The sequence below is a fragment of the Notamacropus eugenii genome, chromosome 3 (assembly GCF_028372415.1).
Source record: "Notamacropus eugenii isolate mMacEug1 chromosome 3, mMacEug1.pri_v2, whole genome shotgun sequence".
NCBI lineage: Eukaryota > Metazoa > Chordata > Mammalia > Diprotodontia > Macropodidae > Notamacropus > Notamacropus eugenii.
Genome location: NC_092874.1, coordinates 37,815,946 through 37,842,496, shown reverse-complemented (window position 1 = coordinate 37,842,496; position 26,551 = coordinate 37,815,946). Strand labels below are relative to the sequence as shown.

Below are 26,551 nucleotides of genomic sequence, written 5' to 3'. Positions count from 1 at the left end.
TAATTAAGCACTGATTATCACTATTATGACTAGTAATGACAGTATTTATATAAGGCTTGTGAAGTATTTCACATGCTTCATGAAGCGAGCGCTACTATTATTCACATTTTATGAGTGAGGAAGTTGAGGCAGGACACCGAGCTTGGGGTCTCCCTGACTCCAAGCCCCTGCCTCTGTGCACTGCATCTCCCAGCTCCTGCTGAGCTGGGCTTTCTCTGAGTCTCCACAGAACCTGCTGATGACGATCCCACTCATTCCAGGCCACCTCAAGTCGGCGCTCAGTGACCATGTGGCCCAGCTGGACGGGGTCAAATTGCTCAGAAGTAACAAGAGGGTGGGAGTCATCAAGGGCCGCATGCTGGGGGCTGCCCGGGCCGCCGGGGACGTGCTGGTCTTCATGGACTCTCACTGTGAGTGCCACAAGGGCTGGCTTGAGCCCCTCCTCAGCAGAATAGCCAGTGACAGGTAAGTCGGGCCTGAAGGGGTGGAGCTGGACTGGGCAGAGGTACAGACCCAGCCACTTACCCATCAAGCCAGTGGATGGAGTATATGACCACCTATGGGGGGTGACTTCAATGGGGCTTCCTCCCTCGGTCAAAGGGCCTGGAAATCTACCATTAGAGAGCTGTTTCTTTGGATTTGAAGCCAAAGGAAGCAAAACCTCACCCCTAAGTTAATAAGAACAACAGTATTTCAAGGCTTGCAAAGGCTTTTACACATATTATCTTGTTTTACTCTCACAACAACCACGGAAGGTAGGTGCTATTTACCTGCATTTTATAGATGGGGAAACTAAGGCAGGCAGAGGTGAAGTGACTTGCCCAAGGTCACATGGCTAATATGTTGGGGCAGAATTTGAACTAAGGTCTTCCTAAGTTTAATACAAAGGGGCAAAGACCAAGGTCTGAGTGAGCTGGATCAAGCCCAGGGTAGATAAAAAAAGAATGATAATTGGCAGATCTGGATCCTTAGAACTGATGAATGAAAGAAAACTAAGAGCCGGAGATCCCAGTGTACTGAGATGAGCAACCTGACTCTATTTCTCTCTGCCAAAGAGGTTCTGTAAACCTGGGGATTGGCTCTGTTAAACAAAGGGGCTTAGCTGCTGCTTCTCTGCTGTGCGCAGAAGGAGTCCTGACCCTTACTAGCTGTGAGACCACGAGAAGGTCACTGAACACTCGATTTTCCTTACCTGGAAAATGGAGGTGATAAAATATGTGCTCCCAGGTATTGTGAGGGATGCACATTGAAAACCTGCAGGTCCTCTACGAATGGGAGCTAGGATTCCCCTCCTCATCCAGAGGACATTGGGCTCTGTGGGTTCCCAGGGCTGCAGGCCAGCTCAATCAAAGTGAAAAGCTAACCCAGATATTGCCAGGAGGAATCAAACCCCCAAAGTTGGGGAAAGCAATTCTTTCACTTCTTTTGTGATACTCAGAATTCACTAAGGCAAGCTTGACAAAAACAGCTGGAGAGAAGCAGATGGGTCAGAGGTGGGGATGCCAGAGATGAGAGAGACTGTAAAGACTGTAGAATCCTGGATTGAGATTGGGGAAGGACCTTGGACATCAGAGAACCATAAATTTCATAGACTCTAAAGCAAGTAAGGACCTCAAAGAGGTCTCTTTTGAGGAATCATGGATTTTTAATGGTTTAGAGCTCAACACAACCAGCATCATGCCAACTGTAACGTGGTGGTCATTGGAGAAAGATAATTAGAATACTTAGAATTAAGTAGAGGTTTTTAGGTGGTCACAAAACAATGTGATTCTTGGCCCTTTCGGTCCCCTTTTCCATCAGTCAATAAATATTTGTGAAGTACCTATTGTGTACCAGGCACTGGTCACTTGGAAGCAGAGGCTGGGGTGCCCCAGGTCAGATACTTCATTCCCTAGTGGTCAGCTTACTGCTGATGACCAAGCTGGGCTGGTCCTGGGCAAGCAGACACAGTCCGCCTTTCACTCAGAGTTTGTGGTCTGTTGGCATAGTCTTTCAGAGCCTCCGGTCCACAGGAGGACCTTGGAAGGGACAGAGAGTTGTACTGTCTGTACAGTACCGTAAGTATATTAATGTGAGACACTTCAGCATCCTTGTGCTAAATGAAGCCAGAAGGAAAGTGCTCTTGTCATGACTGAGTACAAAATACCTACTGGGTGTAAAAGCCTTGGCAGTCAGAGTACAGAAGGGCAGGGACCCAGACAGTCTGACTACAGCATAGAGTGGGACAGAATGATCTCAGCTAGAAACTGGTCAGGCTGTGGCGGGCCTGGTAGAGGAGTTTAAGCATTCCTTGAGGGGGGGAGGGGCAGTAGGGAGCCATTGAAGATTATAGAGGAGAGAAGTGCTGTGAAGGGACTGGTGGACCATAGCAAAGAAGATGATTTTGTTCTCTTTAGCACCATCCTTTCACCAATGAATTAACAAAAACCTCTCCCTGGTCACTTGGGATGGGGAGGAGGAGGTAGGGGGATGCTGGGTAATTCCATTAGAGATGCTGATCACTACAAAGACATTTTACAGGCCTTCTCAATTAAAATGAATAATCTAATTAATACCAATCCTCAACAGAACTTTTTTCTCTTTATGGGCCCCAAAATAAGACCGGTAGGGCCAATCTGCTGGGGGCTAATCACTTTTGCATCTGGCTTCTGATCTCCAGCGATGTCATTTGTAACAGGATGCAGCTCTGGGTAAAGAGCTGTATGAGAGGGAGGGTGGAAAGATGCTACTGACAAAAGGAAATCAGGGAAGGCTTCCTAGAGGAGGTGTCTTACATACATTATCTCATTGGATTCTCATGACAACCCTGTGAGGGGGATGCTTTTATTATCTCTATTTTACCAATGAGGAAACTGAGGCAGAGAGTCAGTAACTGGACCAATGCCATTCAGCATGCAAAGCGTCTGAGGTAGAATAGGTCTTCTTTCTCCAAGGTAAACACACCATCCACATTCCAGACCTAAAGGACATAGCCTGAGCAAAAGTTTGGAGGTGGGAAAGGAGTGTTTGAGATTCAGTAGAAAATAAAGAATCCTATAATGGTCAAAAGTTCTGCCTAGGTTCAATTCTGCACTAAACCTGTATACACGAAGGGGATGGACTAAATACTTCTAAGTCTATAAGGCTAGGAAATTCTAATTTTGCTCTGTTCCCGGTCTCCCTGTCTCCTCTCTGTCTTCTCTCCCCCACAGATGCTCCCTCTGTGCTCCCAATTTCATTCTTCTTTCTCCCAGCGATTCTTTTTTTCCTTTTCATCACCCTCTGCTTCATTTAAACTCTTGTCCTGAAGCCTCTGAAGTCTCTGGCCCAGGGTTTGTTTTCAGGCTTTGGTAGAGACTTCCCCAAGAAACAACCTAAGCTTGTGGGCTCGTCAACTAGTATGAACACAGTGTAAGTGTGAAGAGATAATATTTCAAAGTTTGCTTAGTTTCCCCTGGTGACTCAGGAGCACAGAGTTAGCACCGGGGGGACTTCTGAGGTCATATCTTCTAATGCTCTATTTTACCAGCGAGGAAGCCGAGAGGGCTGTATGGTCATACAGCTATGTATATTTAGTACAGAAACATCAATATTTATGGAATAAACTTATTCTCTAAATAGAAAATTTTCCATAATTTATATATAAGTATAAATAAATATTATAGAAATATTAAATATAACAGTTATCAATAAACATAAATGGTATATTTATGTGACATTTATGAGATCACAAAAATACACATATTCATGTTATATCAATTTATTATAGAAATGTAAATGTTTATTATAAAAATTTATTATGGAAACACAAATCTAGGAGAGAAGTAAGCAACATTTAGAAATGCTTAGTTATCCAGTTTGAGTGAAGTAGAGAGGATGCTGCTTAGGAGCCTAGAAATGTAGGCTAGATCCAGAAGGGTCACTGAATGCCAAGCTAAGCCATGCGTATTTTATTTAGTAGGTAATAAAGGGAGCCATTGAGGATTGTTGAGCACCCAGTAGGATGCGTGTATTAGGAGGAAGATTCTGAAAACAGGAAGAGAAAAGAGAAATATGGTATGCTTGAAAGAGCTAGGTTTGAAGTCAGAAGACCTGGGGTCAAATTTTTATTCTGCTGCTTGAATGCTGTGACATTGGGCAAATCACTTAACTTCTTTGGGGCTCAGTTTCCCCCTCTATAAAATAAAGGGGTTGGGCTAAACTCTAAAGTCCCCTCCAACTCTATAACAAACCTATGAGCCTATTAAAGACTTGAGTCAGGGAGGACATTTAAGAAGCTATAGAATAGCCCAGGTAAGAAAAAGGCTAAATTTGGGTGATGGTAGTGAGAGGAGAAAGGAGAAGCGAGGATGGATAAAGCCAGAGGATCTAGTAACTGAGTCAGAGAAGAAATGAGAGAAAGAGAGAAAGTGGAGATCCACTGTCCTTTCCATCTCTTTGTTCCTCCAAGTTCTAAGGTGACCCTCCTCCCCCCAAGATGACCCAAGAATAGCAGTGAACCAAAGGAACCTTGTTTCACTTGCTTCCTCTAGGGGAACAATGCTAAGGAGAGGGGTCCCTGAAGGCCCTGACTTTAAACACAGGTGCCATCAGCAGCACCACTTCCCCATCCAACACCCAACTTCCTCATCCCTGCAAGCAGAGAATTACATCCCGAAGAACCCCACTGACCCTCTCAATGTGACCACCTGGGTCTGCTTCAATCTTGCCTGTCTCCAGAGATGGATGGTAGGGAAATGGAGACGCAGAATGGGGCTGCCTTCCCACATTCTAGGACCTTCGCTTCATTTCAAGCACTACCACTCAGCTGACCCTGTGTCTCAGCACCTGGCTTCAGGCCTTAATTACCTGCAGACCTGGGGAGTGGGCTGGGGCAGTGACCAATCTGATGAGGTTAGCAAAATGAGACTGGGGCAGTGAATGGGAGGGAGCGACTCCTGGACACCTGGCTTGGCTAACAGTCCTGGGAAAAGGTGAGGTCCCTGCCCAAAGATTTTCCAACGGTATCCATTAAGTGTAGTCATGTGACTGAGATTTGCAGAATCATTGGGATAGACTAAGACAAGATGGTGGAAGTAGAAATCACATTGACCAATCTCCAGGTATGTGAAGGGCATTTAAAGGTCCTCATAGCCTGGCTCACAGCTTGCTCCTCTATAAAGTGGGGATAATAATTAATACCTCCCACCTCTCAAGAGCTGTTGTGAGGATCAAACGAGATAATGTTTGTAAGGTGTAAGTGCTACCTGTTATTTTCATTATAATTATCATAATTTATCGTAGAATCTCAGCCTACTGATATTGCTGTAAGATGTGTGAGGGCTGATCACACCAGAGCAGGCAGTATGGTGGACACGGTGGACATGGTGGGGGGCTCCAAGTCCCTTTGTGTATTTGTCATACTTGGCATTTATAAATCATCAGCTTCTTCCACTCCCATCTGTAACTTTGTCTCTCTTTACAACACCCATTAAACCCATGTCTATCGTCTGAGAAAAGAGGGACAGTGTCATATGACATGCTAGGAGCAGATGCGAGATCCCTGAAGACTGAAAAATGTGGGAATTAGGTGATGTCAGGAAAGATGGGGCTTCCAGGACCACCTCTGTCTGGGACCTGCGGCATGAGTTTATCTGTTAAATCACTCGAGTTTAGGCTCAGTTTCTCCATCTCTACCATACCTACGTGATAATCAACCAATGCACAATAATTAAGCACCTACTACACTTGTTATTCTGCTAGGATAGGAAGGCAAAAATGAATCAGCCCCTGCCCTCAAGGTGCTCATATTCTCTTGGGACAGGAAACACATGTGTGTGTGTGTGTGTGTGTGTGTGTGTGTCTGTGTGTGTCTGTGTGTGTATCTGTGTCTGGTTGTGTGTGTATGTGTGTGTATGTGTGTCTGTGTATGTGTGTGTATGTGTGTGTAACTGTGTGTGTGTCTGTGTGTGTATCTGTGTGTGTCTGTGTGTGTCTGTGTGTGTGAATAAGGACCTGACCTGCAATGGTAGGAGGAATGTATTTGGAAGGAAGTGGTCACGAAGTGTTTCATTTAGGAACACTCATGTGCATGTCAAGGTCCACAGATTTAGAACTCACAGTGTCCTTAGAGGTCTCTAGTCTAACCTTCTGGTTGTTTTTCTCAGATCCAGACAGCAAAGCTAGGAGCAGGGAGAAGTTACAGGGAGGCAGATTTCCATTCAATGTTAAGAAAATTTTCCCAACCACTAGACACATCCATTAATGAGATGAACTCTGTGGGGAAGTAGTGAGTTCCCCATCGCTGGCTGGAGGCGAGATGACTAACCCCTTGACCAGTTGCTGGAGACGTAATTCCTATTCAGGGGCAGGTTGGACAAGTCCCTGCCAGCTCTTAGATTTCATGATTAGGCAATTCTGTCTACACTCTGTCACAGGCACATTATCTATGAGACTTTCATTGTTCATGATCATTTTTACTCCCACTGAGTAATTCTCTTTAGGAGCCGTGTGGTATCTCCTATCATTGATGTCATAGACTGGAAGAATTTTCAGTATTATCATTCCATGGACTTGCAGCGAGGAGTATTTGACTGGGAATTAAATTTCCATTGGAAACCTTTGCCAGAGCATGAGAAGAAGGCACGTCAGTCTCCCATCAGCCCCATCAGGTAAGATGGCATTTCCCAGCATGCTCTGCTTTTATCTTTACAGCATCAGCAACTGTTGGGAGTATCCCATTTGAATAGGAACATACTCCAAGGGGATGCAGCTGTCCCATTTTGTTTATCTCAAGGGCAAATACCTTTGAGCAAATACCAAAGCTGGGTGCTTTGGGGTCAGGCAAGAGGTAGATGCTGCTCTGACCCTGCTCTCTTCCATTCTGAGTCCCTGGGAGTGACCAATGCTGGGAACAAAATCAGTTCCTCTCCCAGTTTCACCTGAACCCAAGGAAAAGAACTTAAGAGCGAAGGACATGGATTTGAACCCCAGATCTCTCACAGCAAACTATGTGACCCTAAGCAAATCCCTTTCTCCCTCTGGGCCTCTTTGGACCATGGTTTCCTCTTCTACAAAATGAGGACATCAGACGAGGTGACAAGCTGAGTCCTAAACATTTCTGAGAGTGGGAGGGCTAGCCCCTCCACTAGGGCCTTCTCCAATGCCTCACCATGGCTTAGGTGGGACCTTAGGTTCTCAGAGGCCACAACAGCAGAACTCAAGTTCTGGCTGGTCCTAAGAGGGAAAGGCTGCGGGTGGGTCCAACAACAACCCAGCCCCGGCAAGTTTGGAAAGGCTCGCTGTCAGGTTGGCCACAAGTGATGGTGATGAACTGTTTGGCCACAGCTATTCACAGAACCGTTGAGTACAGAACTTAAAATTGGAAGAAGGACCCATAATAACGCAATCACCAATCCTTCAGTGTCAACATAAGGAAAAGCAGCATGGCCTGCCTAGGGGTGCTGAGGATCTCAGAGCAAAGGGGAGAGTTTAAGCCCCACAGGGACGAGCCCTGTTTAGTCTCTCTGTCTCCCCAGCACGGAGCAGCATGGCATCAGCACTTAATAAATGCTTGTTGAATGAATGACCAGCCATGGGGGGGACAAACCTTTCTAATGCTCTCAAAAGAAGCTAGCTGAGCTTGCCATTCTGAAATAACGCATCCCTCTCCCCTTCTTCTGCAACCAGGAGCCCTGTGGTGCCAGGGGGAGTGGTGGCAATCGACAGGCATTACTTTCAAAACACTGGAGCGTATGATTCCCTCATGTCCACTTGGGGGAGTGAGAACCTGGAACTTTCCATAAGGGTAAGAGCTGAAGAACACAGGCTGGGCTTCCACTTGGATTGCAGAAGCACATTTCTGTGTTTTCAGTGAACCTACATCAGAAAAATCTCAGGGGAGGGGGGGAAGAGGGATCTGAAATAAAGTTGGTCCAGTAATGGAAAACTGTGGGCATCAAAGGACCCCAGCATGCCCTTTCTGCAGCTTCCAGTCTTCCAAAGGACCTCCTGATGATCACCCCCTCCCCGTCATTGCTGCCAGGACTCTCTTAAAAGAGCAGGCTGTCTCCTCTCACCTCAGTCCACTAAGGCACCCTGCTCCCCCAACACAGTCTGGTCTTACCACACCCTCCAGTGCAGGAAATTTAGCTCCGGCCTGAAGATTCTAATTTACCTTCTCCTCTCTTCTGGGGCTGTTTATGATTTATTAGACCCTTGAAGAGGAAACGCAAGAGAAATCTTTTTTTCTTTTTATCTTGATGGCAGGTTTGGCTCTGTGGAGGCTCAGTAGAAATCCTCCCCTGCTCCCGGGTGGGGCATGTCTACCGCAACCAGTCCCCCAAGGCCTCCCCTGACCAAGAATACGCCCTCAAAAACAAGATCCGAATTGTGGAGACCTGGCTGGGCTCCTTCAAGGACATCTTCTACCAACACAGTCCCAAGGCTTTCTCTCTGAGCCAGGTAAGGAAAGAGAGACTCCTGCTCCTCGATCCATTCATTTGTTCTCGTCTCCAAGACTCCTCAGACTGGAGAAAGGGGCAAGGAGGGATCTGGGGGAGTCCAGAGAAGAGGGGAGAGTGTCCACAGATTCCCATTTGACTTCATTTGGGATGTCATGGGATCACAGAGCTCGAGAAGGAAGGGACCTCAAAGGTTACCAACACACTGTTCTCTTACAGATGGAACAAGTGGGGGATGAGGAGGTTAAGTGATCAGCCCAAAGTCACACAGGTAGTGAGGGGCAGAGGTGAGTCTTTCTGACTCCTTCACAAGCATACTGTTTTTCATCCTCTTGCTTGTGATGCATGGATATTCCAATAAAAATGTATAATCTTACAGTCACCCACCCTTAAAGGTTCTCCACTTCAATTTCCCACCTAAGGAGAGAATTCCCATGCAAACAGTGGGACTGGGAGTGATCCTGTCAATCAGTCAACCAACCAATCAATCAGCAAGCATTTACTAAAAACATTTAATATGTGCCAAGGATAAAAAAAGAAATAACCAAAGTGAAACAGTCAGGGGACTCTAATAATCTTTGCTTGGATATTGACAATGCTGGCCATTCACCCAGGAGAGAAGTGCTGGATGTAACCACAATTCACATGGATGTGGCCATTAAGATTTACAGCATCCTTTCCTAACAACCCTGAGTAGGGAGTATGACAGATACAGACAAGGAGACTGAATCTCATTGAGTCTTTGTGGCTTAAGTGTCCATCGATAAGCATTTATTAAGTACCTACTATGTGCTAGGCACACAAGGTGAGAGCATGGCTGTAATGGGCAGTTTTGGAAACCTAAGAAAGCCCACCCAAATGGTTCCTCTAATTCTGCTAAGGGGGTAAGGCTCAGAAACTGAAAGACCCTGGGGGAGGCCAGGGATAGCAGAACACAAGAGAAACTCACCTAGGGTATCGCTGTGAAGGAGAGGGCCCAGGCCTAATGGCATAGTCAATTATCCCTGCCAAGCGGATTCTGAGGGGCAGTGTGGTACAGTGGATAGAGCTGGTCTCAGAGTCAGGTTGACTTCAAGAGCTCAAGTCCTGCCTCTGACCTATGCTGACTGTGTGACCTTGGGCAAGTCACTTAACCTCTCACTGCCCTCAGCTAACCCTGAGACTCCCAGTTACACAACTGCTACCTATTTGAATTGGTAGAATAAGGAAGCTCCCTATACCCATTAAATTACAAGTCTGAACTAAAATAAAACAAAGTAGATGCTAAATTCTGTTGCTTCTACTCTGCTTCTGAAGGACAAGTGTTTTCAGAGCCTTCCAAATTCTGTGCACTGGGGTAAAGCACTAGTTGCCCCACTCTAGTTACGTGAAAGTAAGACTCAAACCCAAGTCTCCAAACTCCAAACCCAAAACTATTTCCACTCTACCACACTGAACCTTAATTCCCAAACTGTTGATTAATAATTTTTTTTTTCACAGCTCAGGATACGAAAGTACAGTGTTTGCTCTTGGGTATCAGAGGGCATGACCAGGCGAGCTTGCCAGCTTGTGGATAAGATTTTGGCTTAGACTTTTTTTTCTGGGTTTGGGAGCTTTTTCTTTAGGCACCAGAGTGTTACTATTGCGCCAGACATGATGAAATGACATGCATTTGGCAAACACCTGAGGTTGGCATCAACTTGAAATGCATTATCATTTAAATAATTTATAAAAGTTCACATGTCTACTCTTCCCCCCACCTTCCTGAGGGAAGGAGTGCCCTGGTGATTGACATGCAAGGCTCCTGGACAGAAATATAGGCTGTGGGCTGTGAGGAGGGGGAGAATAGGGATGTAGTCCCAGGTCCTTACAGTCAGACTGACCTATTTTAGAGAAATCCACTGCCCATTTCTTAGGAGGCTGCTTGGTCAAAGAGTGTTTTTGCTTGTTTCCATGTGGCCCCACAAGGCTGCTCTTCTGCCCTCTGGCTACCTGGGCAGATGAGGAGCAGTGTGCTGCAGCTAGGAGAAGTTTCAGAGATCATCTACTCAGAGCCCTCCACAGTACACACGAGAAAACTGAGGGTCTAGCATTTTAAGAGGCAAAGGGACTTGTCCAAGGTCACATAGCTAGTCATTCACAGAAGTGGGATTTGAACCCAGATTCTAGAGAGACATCATGGCATCATCATGGCATAGTACATAGGAAGCCCTCTGAGACTCCTGAGAGTCAGGAAGACCTGGGTTCAAGTACGCCCCTGGGCAAAGCCACTTACCCTCTCAGTGCCTGTCAAGTGCACAGGAAGACAGTTCTGAAATTAGGAGTTCTACAGAGTAATGAAATCCTAAAATCAACATACCTCTCCCCACCGAAAATGAACCAATCCAGGTTTTTTTGTACCCTTCGATGTTACTGATGTTCTATACTAGCTCAAGTTGCACCATTTACCAGTTACGTAGCCTTGGGTAAGTCCTAAGATCACAGATTCAGAGCTGGGAGGGAGCTTGGAGATAGTCTAAGCCAACCCATTCACAAAAGAGGAAACAGCTTGGGTCAGTGGCAGAATGTGAACCCAGGTCCTCTGACTGGGGAGACACTGCACCACACAATCCCCCTTTAAGCCGTCTGAGCACCAATTCCCTCATATACAAACACAGGCTAGTCAAGCCACCCTGCCTCCTCCCAGGGTGATTTAGAGGAGGCGCTTACATAAAAAACTTTTGTTGAAAAGTTCTAAAGCCTTCTACAAATGCAGGGCGCTATTATTTCCTAACTGATGTTTCTTGGATTGCCTATTTATTATGAGATACACTTTTCTCTTGTACCCAGGGGAAGACTGACAGTCTCATGCCCCTGGGTTAATTTAGTTTCTGAAGTGTCGCTCATTCATTCATAAGGTGAAGGGAGCCCCCTGCTGGCCAGAAGGAAGAATGCATCTGAAAATAAATCCAGCCAGGCTTTTCTGTCCGGCTCTTTCACACACCCTGATCGTGCTTGTCTTAACTTTTCTCTTGCTTTTGTGCTGTCACTAAAGGGCTATGTGGGGTACATTTATCAGTTGCAGCAGTCCTACAGCTCTGGATTTATTTACACAGACTGGACTCAGTCTTGGAGGTCTAGCAATAATTATGCTCTTTTGGGATCATTCCCCCCCACCCCCCAAGAACCTCAGTATTTATCTTGTGTTCAGAACTCACTGGAAAAAGGGAAAAGGCCTTGGACTCCCATGCAAGCCTCTTGGCTAATGAGACATAAAATATAGGATGAAACTTGACCCCCAAGTAATATTCTTTCCTGGCAGGCCTCCATCTTCCCCGGGAGCTTGCACCTAATTCTGTATCTACCCTAATCCTGTTCCATATCTAACCCCTGCTTCTAGCTCCTATCAATCTAGCCCTATCCAGCCCTGTACACTTGTAGTACTGTCCTTCGGTTGAGGTCAACCCCTGCCCCCAAGGGGAAACTGCTCTTGGCTCATAGAGAATCAACCCCTCTCCCTCTAGGGAGAATCACCAATCCATAGAGCTCCAGAGGACTTGTATTACCCTGCTTTGAAACTCCCTCAAAGGGGAAAGAACTCAGGGTTCTCCTTCCCCTGGACAACCACAGTCCATGAAGCATCAGTAAAGGGCAGGGTCTGGGGGTCTTGGTGCTAGCTCCAACTTGGTTCAGGAACTCTTGCTGTGTTCCAGGACTTAGCTCTCCTATGACTGTACAACTTGCTGATTCCCATGGTTCCCTCTAAATAACTGAGGCCTGTTCACTTTTGACTGGCATCTCTGGTTGTCTCAGGTGTTTTCATCTCTGGCTCACATCTCCTTTTAAAATGTTCCAAAAGAAGCCTTAAACTAATCAATTATTCTGCAAGCCAACAGTTACTAAGGACTGTGCTAAGCCCCCGGGGATACAGAAAACAGTAAAAACAAGGTCTCTGCCTCTCTACAGTTGTGCTCCTCATCTAGCATTAACCCAAGCTTCCTATGTTTTTCCCTCCAGGCTGAGAAACAGGACTGCAGCGAACGGCGTCAGCTGCAAAAACGATTGGGTTGCAGGACCTTCCATTGGTTTCTGTCCAATCTCTCCCCGGAGCTGTACCCCTCAGAACACAAGCCAGGATACTCTGGAAAGGTGAGAATTGATCCTAGGGCAGGACAAAGGACAGAAACAGTGGAAAATACAACCCATCCATCACTTGCTGAATGGCTGCTCAGTGCCTGGTGCTGTCCTAGGTGCTGGCGATATGGAATCAAAGAACAAAACAATCTCTACTCTCAAGGGCCTTACAATCTCCTAGGAGATGTGTTCATGGATAAATAAAATACAGGATGCATACAGAAAACAATACACACTATGGGGAGGACAGCTGCCTAACAATTGGAGGAAAAAGGAAAGGCCTCTTAAAAGAGGGAGTCTTTGAACAGAGCCTTGGAGAGAGCTAAACACTCCAAAGGGGGAGGGAGAGTATTCCAGGCAAGCTTACAGAGGCAAAACCTGATGTACAAAATAGAACCACCATGTTTCTTTTGGTCTGCAATCATATAATTCTGGGCCAAGGGGCTAGGCAGAATCTCAGAGGCCATGTAGTCCATTCTCCTGAATCCTGTACGGAGCTCTGTCTCCAGCCCTAGCTACTCTAGGGGCTCAGTGTTTTAATCAGAGCAGGGGCTACACAATTCAGAAGGAAGCTTCTCCAAGCCTTTTCACTCTGTAGGGTTCTTTCTACATCTCTTTCCATCAGCCCATGATTCCTAAAGGAATCATCCAAGACTCAGGAGACTTTCTTTTGTTTTGCTTTGCTTTTGGTACCTGCAATAAGTTGCCTCTCATACTCACTACCTGAAAGGTGTGCCTCTTTCTGGCTATCCGCAGACTTCATGTCGTCTTTACATAATGGCTGGCATGCAAGTATGTATGAGCAACATGCTGCAGACACTCTACACTCACCATGTTTCTCTCAGTTGCTGTTGGTTACTTATCATAATTTGGATTCTTTTGAGATGCTGGTGTTCCATGATTTGTACATTTAATTTTTGTCTTTCGGTTCCCAGTGCCTGGTAAATAGTCGGTGCTCAATAAATATTCTTCTTAATTGATCTGGCACCATTTGAATCACCAGGAGAATATTAATGTTAAGAGGATTTTGACCCAGTGAGCAAGAAACCTAGTGTTTGAAAGCCTGTGCAATTTTCCAAATACTGTTCAACACAATCACTTTGTTCTTTCCTTCTCCCTTAACTGTGGGCTCAGCTCATTTCCTATCTGCTATGGCTGTTCAAGATTAGATGGACTTCTAGAGAGATAAGCAGATTAAATTTGTAGGCTGTTCAGCTACACATTTATAGCATATTCAACTACACATCATAATCTGAGCAGTGTGCATTTTTCATCCACTTTGTTTTGGGATGTGAATGGTTAGACCAATCTCTTTCATTTTTCTGGGGGTTCCACTGTAAAATTTACTTTGTAGCATTCAGCGGCATGAAGCATTTAACACAATATCATATGCAAAAAGGAGTCTTTAGAAAGCCTTGCCATTGGTATGGAATCTCTTTTCAATTTGACCTCAGGGTAGTGGGCTTGGTGCTCCCTTTAATCATCCAGATGAACCCTATCCATGATGTGGAGAGCCCATGCAATCTGCTTCTCTCAACTCTTGGATCCTAGGTTTTTGGCTTTACCCTGCTGTGTGTTTGTGAACTGGATTTTGTAGTCCAAAGCTTACACGTTAGAACAAGGGAATTTCTGGGTCCCTGTTGGCTTGAGTGTCTTTTCCTTCTCCATGACTGTTTTCAGCTCTACAATTCTGGAGTTGGCTTCTGTGCAGATTGTATACTTGGAGGAGCCCTTCCAGGAAGCCTGGTGACACTCTCTCCCTGCAGGGACAGCTGGCAGCAACAGGTGAGGGGGGTCATGGAAGCTAACCCAAGGCCAAATGGTCAAGTGGCTAATTCTTGTCTTTGGTGCCCCATCACTGACTGCAGATCATAGAGACGGTGCAGCCCACCACCCTCATTTTAGAGATGAGATAAAGGCTCAGAGAGAGGCCCAAATGTGCCCCTAGTCCCACAGGAGGTAGCAGAGCAGGGATTCCAGCTGAGGTCTTCTGACTGCCAGGCTCGTTTTCTTCCCCACTATAGCACATGGGCTCTCTCTTTTGGCATGTCCTCACTCCCACCTATATACCCATTCAGAGTCCTTGGGCTTCAATGCAAGCTGAATATGTGGCCTCCTGAACTACAATGCCCCACATGATTTGTCCTCCTCAGCAGTGCCCCATGTCCAGACTTTCTTCCCATGTCAGTGCTCCAGCACCAATAAGAACAATGACATCTTTCATGGGAACTGAACTCTTGTGAGCTAAAAAGCCCCTTCATAAATACTGTCTTGTTTAATCCCTCCAGCCCATTCTACTGCTCCCCCCACCCCATCCCACTCACAGAGGTCAGGAATGCATGATTATCCCCAGACTGAATTAAGAAATGAAGTAATTCACCCCAATAGACATGTCCATTAAATGGCAGACCCACAGTGGGTACAGTGGGTAGAGCGGAAATGAACCTGTGGACTGGAGTCAGAGGACCTAGTTCAAAGTCCACCTGTCACTTATCACCGATTGTGAACTCGACTGAATTGTTGAACTTCTCTGAGCCCCCCTGTAAAATGAGGAGGTTTCAGATGGACTCCAAAGTCCCTTTCAGTTCTAAACCCCTGAACCTATCACTTGTATCCAGATCTGACTCTTAATCCAAGCTTTATCACTCACTTAAGTCTTAGACCAGAAGGTTCCCTCTGAATGGATAGGCAAGCCAACAAAGGAAGGTGATAAGATTATAAACCCTGACTTCCAGATAGCATTTCAGAATTCTTCAGTGCATTTCACATGTTTATCACAACAGACCCTCACAAACTCCCTGGGTGGTCACCATTATCCCCATTTTACAGGTGAGGGAACTGAGTCTGAGAAAGATTGAACAGCCCCACCAAGTAATGTCTGAATTGTGACTGTGCTCTTACTAAGTCGTGTGTGTCTATGGCAGTTCACTCCTTGGGGCCTCAGTTTCTTCATTTACAAAATGAGGAAATTGTAGTAAATGACCACTGGGGTCCTGTCCAGCTCTAAATCTATGGTGGGAGGAGGATTTCTCTCTTTCAGTCACACTGAGTTACATTTTATGGAACTCTGGTCAGTCTACATTGGGAGAGGAAGAGGTTTGGAGGCTGTCTCAGCAGTCATACTTTTAGACATACATATGCATACACACACACACAGACACATATAGGGAGAGAGATACACAGCATAGATAGATAGACAGACAAGATAGATGGAGAGAAAGAAAGAGAGACAGAGAGATAGAAAGAGAGAGAGGGGGAAAGAGGGAAAAAGAAAGAGGGGGGGAGAGAGGGGGGAAAGTGAGAGGGAGAGAGGGGGAAAGAGAGGGGGAGAGAGTGAGGGAAAGAGAGAGGGAGACAGAAAGAGAGAGGGAGAGAGAGGAAGGGAGAGAGGGAGGGAGAGAGGGAGAGAGAGACAGAAGGAGAGAGGGAAAGAGACAGAAAGAGAGAAGGAGAGAGAGAAAGGGAGAGAGAGGGAGAGAGAGAGAGGGAGAGAAAGAGGGAGATAAAGAGGGAGACAGAGAAGGAGAGAGAGAGAGGGAGAGAGGGAGGGGGAGAGAGAGGAAGAGAGAGAGAGAGAAAGAGACAGAGAGAGAGAAGAGAGAGACAGAGAGAAGAGAGAGAGACAGAGACAGAGAGAGACAGAGACCCTTTTATTCACGAAAATTTTCCTCCCTTTTCCCCAACCCAGCAGTTGTTCACTTGTTTGTCAGTTGCATCCAACTCTGTGATCCCATTCAGGGTCTTCTTGGCAAAGATACCGGAGTGGTTTACCATTTCCTTCTCCAGCTCACTTATACAGATAAGGAGACTGAGGCAAACAGGGTTAATTGCCTTGTTCAAGGTCATACAGTTAGTGTCTGAGGCTGGATTTGAACTTAGCTATTCCTGACTCTAGACCCAGTGCACTCTAACCACTGCACCACCAAGCTCCCTAACCCAGCAAGCCATTTCTTATTATAATAAAAAATAAAAAGAGGATATAAATTAGTGTGTAGTGTAGCAAAAAACTACTGAATCTCAGCAGATCTGCTAATGAATATTCTACCTTGTAGCACCTGGAATACAGCAGTAAGAAGCAAATCAGCTGTGGAAGGAACCCCACACTCTGCTTTGATGTGAACCAAGGGCAAGTGATTCTTCAGAACTGCACAGAGGAGACTGTCTCCTTCCAGAACCAGCACTGGGATGTCCAGGAGGTATGGATTGAGCCTGGGGAGAGGCTGCAGAGGCCGCTAGGAGCTAGCCTGGGGGCTTGCAGGATGGAGAATCTCAATGTTGCTGAGCTCTCTCCTTTTTGTTCACCAGGTTAAGTTACCCACAGTCAAAATGTAAAGCGAATGTTCTTGGGAAATTTGAGTAACCTTGACTTTGTTGAAGAAAGGTACCAGTTTATTGGAATCTCAGGATACTTAAGAAAGCTCTGATCCTGAAAGTGGTGGAGGGGAGTGGAATTGAATGATGGCATGGGAATTAAGGGGCCTAGGCAAGGACATCTTCCCCCACCCTCAATGATCTAGACATCTCTGCAACTTGGCTTCTGCTCTCACCATTCAACAAAGTGGTGACCAACATTACCAATACTGATTCTCTCCAATGATACCAGTCATCTCTTAGCCGTCAAAACTGATGATCTTACCCCAGTCCTCAACCTTGTTGACCACTCTGACACATATGACACTATCAATCACCTTATGTTCTTTACTTTTGGTGACCCTGCTCCCTCCTTATCTGTCTGACCACTCCTCAGTCCCCTCTGCTGGTTCTTCATCCATGTATACCTAACTGTGGATGTCTTGGGCCCAGCTAGCTTGTAAAATGGATAGAGTGCTGGGCTTGTAGTCAGGAAGACCTGAGTTCAAATCCACATTCGGACACTTTCTAGCTGTGTGATCGTGAACAAGTCCCTTAACCTCTGCTTGTCTCAGTTTCTTCAGCTGTAAAATGGGAGCAGTAACAGCCCCTACCCACCTCCAATTAGGATGTAAGCTCTTTGAAGGCAGGGACGGTTTTTTGTACCTGAGCACTTAGAACAGGGGGGACTTAAACGCTTTTAACTGGATAACTGTCCACTCTTCCTCACACCACATACCCAATCAGCTGCTCACTGTTGCTGTTTCTCTCTCTACCCATCTTTGCCCCCTCCTCTGCACTCACACAGTTGCCACCTTAGTTCAGCCCTCCTTCCCTTTTGCCTTCATTATTGACTACAGCCTCTCAACTGGTCATCTACTTTAAGGTTCTCTTTCCCCCACCCCACTTCATGCCCTACACTGCCCATCTGACCACGTTCCTCCCTAGTCTATAAATAAAATCCAAGGGCTTCCTAATGCCTCCAGCATCAAATGCAAACTCCTGTTTGGCTTCAAAAGTCCTTCACAACTTGGCCCCAAACTCCTTTTCTGGCCTCACTGGGCATTTCTCCTCCACTGATACTCTGCAGGGCAGCCTTCCCACTGACTCTCAACGTAACTCTCCATCAGACAACCCACCTGCTCCTTCCCATCTAAAATTTGAGTTTCATTCCTTTAGTCTAAGGCTCTGATCATCGATCAAAGACAAGTACTTATGAAAAGGGAATACTTTCTGCTGCTACCAGTCATTTACAGAATTCCAGATCTGTCCTTGAGCTCAGTTCTCATTAGGGAGAGGTCTGAAGGATGATAGGGCTTAAGTTATAACAGATCTGGACTAGAGTTACCAAGGGAAGGAAAGGCGATAGCGCCTCCAGGACAAATTTTACCTACTGCTTAGTTCCTCCAAGATACAGACGAATTGCAGGCACTATTTCCAAAATGTTTTCTTATAATAAATGCATGAAAAACTCCCCTTTTGGCCCTTTCTAAATGCTAGGTTACTTTAAATCAAGAGCCAGGGTGGTACCACGTATGAATGAACACAGAGTCTGGAATCCCAGGACCTGGGTTTGAATCATGTCCTTTGCCACTTTCTACCTGAATGACCTTCACCACGTCACTTAACCTCCATTTGCCTCAGTTTTCTGAACAATGAAATGGAGCTAATAACAGACTGAGCTCTTCAGGGTGCTGTGAAGGTCAAATGAGCTAATATCGGAGAAGTGCTCAGCACAGCCTGGAAGACAGCGGGTGCTGCATAAATGCTCGTTATTTCTGTCTGAATAGCTCCCTGAAAGCTACAAAGCTACACAATAAAGACTAGCCCATTATTATTGGAGGTGAGCTCTAGTTTTCTTGCCCAATTTTTTTTTCTAAAAAAAATAAACTATTTTTAACATTTAAAAAAAAATTTGAGTTCCAAATTCTTTCCCTTCCTCCAGTTCCTTCCCCCTACTAAGGCAAGCAATATCCTCCCTTAATTTAAGAATAACAAATCAACAGGCCTGCGTTAAGCACTTACTATGCGCCAGGCAAAAAACATTCCCTGACCAAAGACTGGCCAGATCCTATAATGGGGACACATGAAAGCAATTATGTGCATACAAGACACGTACAGGGTAAACTGGAGGGGATGGGCAGAGAAAGGCTTTTCGTAAAAGGTCAAATTTTAGCTGGGACTTAAGGAAGCCAGGGAGTCATAAGGCAGAGATAAGGAGGGAAAGTGAAGGGTTTAATAAGGAATTTTCTGATTTTTTTTTTTTTTTTTTTTTTTTAGTAAGTGGGAAATTCAAGTTGGAATCTGGTGGGTGTGCATCCATTTGTCACAGGAATCTTAGGCAAACAAGCTTTTGTTGATTCAGTTTTCCAAGAAATGATGAATAAATCCCTTTTGGAGGCAGAATCAGATAAATGAAAGGAATGAAACAAATGAGTGGAAAGAGTATTTTAGCTGTGGTAATAGCATCTTGTCTGAATCTCTAATTAACTGGAAATCTCCATTAACCAAAACTGTGCAATCCTGACAGTATCCATAAGGCACCCTCTCTCACCCTGAAGAACTTTCTGAGTCATCAGAGGAGGATTCAATTAGAGTCAGTAACATTTTAGCTCTCTACAAAAGTGGAAGACCTTAGGTTCCTGAAGCGTACATGTACACCTCAAGGAAGCCAGGAGACACAGGTGAGGAGGGAGAGTGTTCCGGACACAGCGGACAGGCAGAGAACATACCCATTCTGGAGATGGAGTGTCTTGTTTGTGGGACCAGAATCTTCTATTAACCCCAATAATGACCTATTAATTTGTATTTATTTAATGTTCCTTATTTTAATATGCTCATATATGATGCAAATAATATTATTACTTATTAGTTTACTTATTACTTTGTTCATGGTTAGCATAATTGTTAGGAATACCTTTTTTTCCTATTGATCACAAGGCAGTGTAGCGCAGTGGGTAGAAACCTGGACTTGGAATCAGAATGCCTGGGTTCAAATCCTGCCTCAGATACTTAATAGCTGTGTGACCCTAAGGAAATCATTTAACTTCTACCTGCCTCAGTTTTCTCATCTGTAAAGTGAGGACATTGAACACAATGACCTCTAAAAAGAGTCCAGCTCTGAAACTATGATGATAATTTGACAAGGTGACAAATGAAATCACACTGAATGGTTTAAGAAAAAAATTCTGAGAGGAAAAAGCCAGGTCGCAAGACAGGTGCTTTACACATTGTTATATTTACTTATCTATGTTGAACAGGCCTCTTTGTTTCTCCAGTGTTTAACACAGTACTTGGCACATAGTGTGTGCTTCACATTTATTGACCGACTAAATAGGTAACAGATGTTAGTAGATAATTGATAATATTAAAATATTTTGGGAGACGGCCTAAGTTTTGGTCTTTGGATCTCTGGTGCCCCACACATAGCAGATTCTTAATATATTCTTATTAAATGGATAAGTGAAGTGGGAATATTTTCTTTTTTTTCTAGAATGGAATGATTGTTCACATCCTTTCTGGTAAATGCATAGAAGCTGTAGAGAATGACCACGAGAAAAATCTGTCCTTGCAACTGTGTGATGGGAAAGCCAACCAGGTATGGAGGTTTGACCACATCCATGCTGTGGATCAACGATGAACACCAGAAACACCAGACAGAAGCTTATCCTCACATAAGGTCTCCAAGGGCCTAAAAACAGAATGTTAGAGGAGAAGGTACCTTTGTTTGAGTTCTTTGGTGGCCTGGAACAAGCCATAGCAGAAGCAGTGAAAAGAGCTCGGTCCTAAGACCTAGGTTTACTTCCCAGCTCTATCCTTTCCTGCCCATGGGACCTTGATCACGGTACTTCCTTCTTTGGTCTCCTCATCTGTAAAATGAGAGAGTTGGAGAATATAGCATCTGAGGTCTCTTCCAGACCTACGTCCAAAACCCTAAAAAGCTATGAGATGTCCAGTAAATGTCCAAAGTCTCTGGTTGTTAATCTGATGTCAGTTCTAGATGCATAAGGGGATCGATATTCTTCACTACTGTGAGAAAATGAATGTATGGACAGGTATGGACAACTGCCAGAATGAAAAGACTGTCCTGTCTTAAAACTACATTCTTCACATGAGAAAGGAACCTGAATATCTTTGCCATGTCTACACAGACCTTAAAAAGGCCAAGGTCTCCCACTGCATCCTGGGCCATCTCCAGTCATCTTGATCTACATCTGTCCCCTGAACCCAGATGGCTCCAGAGGAGAAAAGTGAGACTGGTAACTTTGTACAGCCCTGCCTCACTTCAATCCAATTCACTTGCAAGTCATGGCATCACCTCCCTGATGTCATGGTCCTCTTTGAGAATGAAGAACAAACAACAATCATGAAATGAAGCGAAAGAGAAAACATGTTCTGTATAATGAATCCCTTTCCTGGCCAAATATGGCCAATTGTGTGACCCTCAGTAAATTCCTTTAACTCTTTTGGCCTCAGATTACTCTAAAATGAGAGGGTTGGGCTTAAAAGACCTCTGAGGTCCCCCATCTAACTCTAAGTTTGCAAACTTAGGATACTCTGCCTAAGTCCTTGGGAAGAAACAATCAAAGGTTCGTGCTCAGAGGGAAGAGGAACTGTGGAATGGGTGTGAGAGGAGGTAGGCCAGTCAGCAAAGCTACAAAGTAAGTATCTGACTTAGCTGAGTAATCAAACCTCAAGGGAATCATGAGATGGATCTAGGTAGGACAAGGCTGATTCCAATCAGTGAAAACTTCTTTCATAAAAGTGATCAGAAGCTGATACATTTCTAGTGCTTTCCCATTCACTGTCTCCCAGCATGACTTCTACCACTTGTGAAGCAGGCAGGGAAGATACTAGGATCCTCTCTACACCAACAGGGACTGCAGGGATTACTAATTGAGGTCCCACGGTGATACAGTGGCAGCAAACCAACATCTTTGACTCCTGGTTGACCATCATCGATACCAAGTTCTATAGCCTCTTCAGACTGTCTCTGTCCCCTCTCTTTCCCCATGTCTAGGTTTCTATCTCTCTGCCTTGTCCTGTCCATGTGAATGAACCAGATGTCATTTATCATCCCACATTTAAACCTTATGACTGAAAGTAGAAAGCAGAGCTGGGCAGCCAAGGCAAACCTTGAAACAACACCGTTTCTAATAATTTTATACATATGCCTCTACAGATTATCAAGAGTAAGGAACTTTTATATATGCGCATACATACACATACATGTGTGTTTTTTTATATACACACACATATATGTACATACATATGTATATTTATAGTCACAGGACATCCAAGAACAGGGTTCAAGTCCTGCTTCTGACACATACGCAAATCCCTTAACCCCTCAGGGTCCCACACAACTCTCTCCCCAGGACATAGAATGGCATGTCTGTGTATGTATATATATGTATGCTGATAGCCAGGTGTACTGGATAAAAGGCTGACCTCAAAGGCAGGAAGACCTGGGTTAAAGCTAGCACAGAGTAGCTATGTGACCCTGGGCAAGTTATTTAACCTGTCAGAGCCTCCAAGAGATACATCTATGCCTAAGTGTCTGCCCAGCTGCTGATCTGCATTTGTAGGAGTTTTCTCACCAGGAGTTCCCTATTTCAATGAAATCCTGTCTGAATCCCCCTCCCACTCAAAAAAAGTATAGTTGGCCACACAGCTCTAATCCCCTTTCTTTTGGGTACAATAAATATGCATATAGAGAAGAGCTGCTGATGGCTAAGCACAAATTCATTCCCCTTAAGAAAGGGACTTTAGAGGATTTGGGTTGGAAAGGAGTGAGAGGGAGGTTATATTATCAAGGAGGAGGGGAGGGCAGAGACTGGTAGACCAAAGGAAGCAGTAGGTAGGTCCCCCCAATATGGGCAGGGGTTTGGCCATATTTAGCATGGGGTCCTGGGAGCCACTGGACTAGAAAGTGGTTGGTAAATAGAATAATAAATGCCGATTGACTTGATTTCATTGGGAAACCTCTCCTCCACGTAACACTGTATAAGTTTTGCTTAGTTAAATACATTGCTAGATTACCCTGCTACTTCAAAGGCATTATGCCTAACTTGAATGAAATGATCCACCTCTTCCTAAAATGGTGCACCACTCCCATCCCCAAAGCATGAATGTCTGAGTTTGGAAACCTCCCTCCAAAGACGTCCATCTTCTGCAAGAAGCGAATGAATTTAATGTATTTCAAATGAGTAAAAACAAATAGATTTTATGGGCTTGATGGGATGCACTGCTCTCAGCTTCTGTCACATGGGCACATTACTTTTCCAATATGTGGTAAATATTCAATCCATTTCTTTTCCCTTGTATTATGCTCCAGATGGCCTTATTTTAACTTCAAAGGAAAAATCATTGCACAACGAATGCCTTTTCTTGGCTTCAGACTTATCTTGGTTTAAAAGGAATCCTGAAATTCTCAGCAACATTTCCAAAACTGAGTTCTGAAAGATGGCACAAAAAATTCTGTCACAACTACCACGCAGAGAATAGCCAACAGTAGGGAATAAAGAAAGAAAAGATTTCTAACTTTTACATGCAGTTTTACTATTGGTATTTTATGTGTTTGGACCACAGGTTACTGGGTTAAGTTAATATAATGAAATAAAAAGTTGATTTCAATTGTATCTTTTGTGGTTCATAGTAATTAAGAAGAGGATCCCAGTGGTTTATTTGGTAAAGAATGGAGTGTTTCTTGGTCGACTGTTTAAAAAATTCCTTGACATTATTTTTAAACCGAAATGGTCTTCAATGCAGAAGATGATAGGTGCTTATAGCACCTTTACAAAAAACAACTAAACTTTTGATCTATTCTAGAGGGTTTTCTGGTTCATTGTTCCATCAGCTTTGACCTGGGCTCCTCTCAGTTGGTCAGTAAGTCAGTCTTTTCTTTGCTGAGTTCCCTCTATCACTCAGAAGGCCTCAAAAAAGTCCATCGGCCAGTCTCCAAACTTTAGAAAAGGGAGTTAGACAAATTTCAATGGCCACATCTCTACAAATGTCAATCACATATTTAAGTGGTCCTGTAAACATGTGGTTTATTTAGACCTGCTTTGGTTTTCATACAGCTGGGTAGTTTTATGCAAAATTTTAGTCTAAGTATTGAGGGCATGTAATAGAAGGATGATAATGCTGATGAAGAGACAAATGCTGGGGAGCATGGCAAGAGATTAGGAGAGCAGGGACAACGAGAGAGGAAGGGGGTAGGAACCCAGTGATCGTATGCAAGTGGTACAACCAACAAAGGATCCAAGGCCAATGCTTAGGATCGTGCTTCTGATTTCACAGTAATGATGCTAATTCATCAAACCTGGATGTTCTTAGAAAGTTTGTCAATACCTTCTCATTCCTCTTCCAAGTCTCACGTTCCAGACCGATTAATATTTTGCACTTTACCCAGTAACTCTCACTGCCGCAAACCTTGGTCCTCTCTGCATTTGTTGCAATCCCAGGACAGCTCCACTTTCAAGGTGCCATTGAAAAAATCACCTTCATGTCACATGTTCATGACATGTAACTTCAAATGGACCCTCAGTACTATGGAGAAATTCTTTTATTCAGTTCTATCTCTACCTATCATTCTTCTGCAGAAATTGTTGTAAACCTCTTTCCTTAAATACCCAGCTTGAACCCACTACGTCTCTTCCCTCTAAGCAGATGACCTCAGCCTCTCTTTCACTAAGATAAGTTTCTCAAACCTGCTTTTTTCCCTTCTTTTTCTAGCTTTTACACGTTTAATTATTTAAAGATATATCAAGGAAAAAAATACAAAGATCTGCCCCCAATACTTCTATACTCTCCCCTAAACCACAGTGATCACTGGGGCAGAATAGGCTCAAAACTTAGCACAATTCTTATATAACCTGGGGATCCACTAAATTTACATCTGGATGCAGTGTAACAGCTGGATGAATCCATCTTAGCCACTGCTGATCTGGGTCTTGGCTATACCTCTAACCAAGAACTGCCAAACTCTTGAACGACTTTACTGCTGTAAGGGCCTCTAGAAAAGCACAGAGAGAAATGACAACACTCCAGCTGGTCTGGAACATAAGAGTATGTGAAAGTGAAGAATGTGAATTCAGGCCAGAAGGGTGGGCTGAAGAGAGTTTGGAAGGGGCTTGACTGCTGGTTTGGGTTCTATCCTGGAGGAAATTGTTGTGGTTGTGTTTGTGCTTTCTTCTCAAAGAGGATCAATCCTGGAGGCAATAGGCAGTCATGGAAGTTTTTCAGGTGGGGCAGTGAGTGGTAATATGGAAGTACAAGACTGTCCTGGAAAGACCATGTCTACATAGCACCGGCTAATTCAATGGACCTGCAAGATCAAAAATTCTCACACAACACAGAAGACTGCTCAGTGTTACAGAGGTTGTCTGCTTATTGGCAATACTCAGTGGCAACTTGAAAGGTACCCCAGTGTTTCATTGGCCTCATAGACAAAAGGCCAAGGATGGGGGGGAGACACAGAAAGGCTGTGCACCAGGTGATCTAATAGATGCAATCCTTGTCTTCAGGTGATTTAATTTTGCTGGCAGGGATATGACATAGACTCAGGTACACATAATACAAAACGTGCTGACGTGGGGATTCTAGCTCAGAAGGCTAGGAGGAAAGTTGTGGTCCATACCCAACAATGGGTGTGTAGAAAACCTGGTGTTCTCGGTCTGAGTAGTCTGAGCAGTGATTGTAGTTTTCCCACATGGCATGTGGTTTCTTTGTGGCGGAGTTATTTGCCCACACAAGCATGAATCTGATTTGTTTTCTATAAAGAAGGCTTGACAATCTAAATTTGGTAATTGTTAACACTTCAAACTAGTCATTAACCATCTGTCCACCCCCCTGGTAATTCCCCTGCAGTTGTTACTGGATTCACTAAATTTGTGGGGAGTGACGCTATGGGGTTCCCGGCAGTCTGTCAACATTTACGGAGGGCTTGTTGTGTGAAGGGCACCACCCAGCCCTGTTTAGAGGCAGTGAAATGTCATAAAGGAAGAGAAGCCATGTTCTGGCCCATTAAAGACTCTCCATAGTCTACCTAGGGAACAAAAACATGAGATGTATATTTCAATTAAAAATGCTTACCAAGTTCTTGAAGTTGGTCTGCTAGACCCTTCTCCCCAGTAAGGGAGCTGAGGCAAACACATTCACTGAAATAGCTAGAGGGACTCCATAAGGCATAACTATGAAGGTGCCAAAAGGATTAGTCCAACCCAGGTGTACATTTTTACCTGGTTTATTTAAGACTGGCACATTCCTCATCTGATGTTTTCTTACTAGCCTATGTTAGTGCACTTGTGGGGTGTCTTAAGGTCCTTTGGCTTTAGAGAAAATCCTCTGCAGAGTACTAAATGATAGTCATCCTTGGGCTGCAATCCTACTTTCCATTTTATATTTCTTTACCCTGTGTTCTGATCATTAACATTATCAAGGCAAAGAGCAAGGGGTCGGGGTCATATGGTCACCAAGGGTATTCACCACCTTCCCAGAGGATGTCTATCCATTCAATCCAAATGAAAAAGGGGTTTCTTATAGATGAAGTCTTCCAGGTGCTCCCACTTTCAGATGACATCACACTCACTGAATCATGCCCTAAAACTTTCCAATCTCCTAAACAGGATTTATAAGATTCAAGAATTTATAAATAATTCAATTTGTAATAATTCAAGCATCAGCCT

At 44.5% G+C, this 26,551-nt stretch overlaps 1 protein-coding gene across 4 annotated transcripts in view; it reads left to right on the top strand.

Annotated features, from left to right (window-relative positions):
- The window catches only part of GALNT15 (polypeptide N-acetylgalactosaminyltransferase 15), a 43,085-nt gene extending 19,582 nt beyond the window's left edge, over positions 1-23,503 (top strand). For all 4 annotated transcript variants that reach the window (XM_072651250.1, XM_072651251.1, XM_072651253.1 and 1 more), the window contains 8 exons: positions 261-465; positions 6,462-6,629; positions 7,648-7,765; positions 8,227-8,421; positions 12,396-12,527; positions 14,193-14,297; positions 16,565-16,708; positions 20,356-23,503. In XM_072651250.1, coding sequence (XP_072507351.1) covers positions 261-465; positions 6,462-6,629; positions 7,648-7,765; positions 8,227-8,421; positions 12,396-12,527; positions 14,193-14,297; positions 16,565-16,708; positions 20,356-20,502 — 1,214 coding nt within the window. In that variant the 3' untranslated portion in view covers positions 20,503-23,503. The remainder of the gene's footprint in view (positions 1-260; positions 466-6,461; positions 6,630-7,647; positions 7,766-8,226; positions 8,422-12,395; positions 12,528-14,192; positions 14,298-16,564; positions 16,709-20,355) is intronic.
- The last annotated feature ends 3,048 nt before the right edge of the window (positions 23,504-26,551 follow it).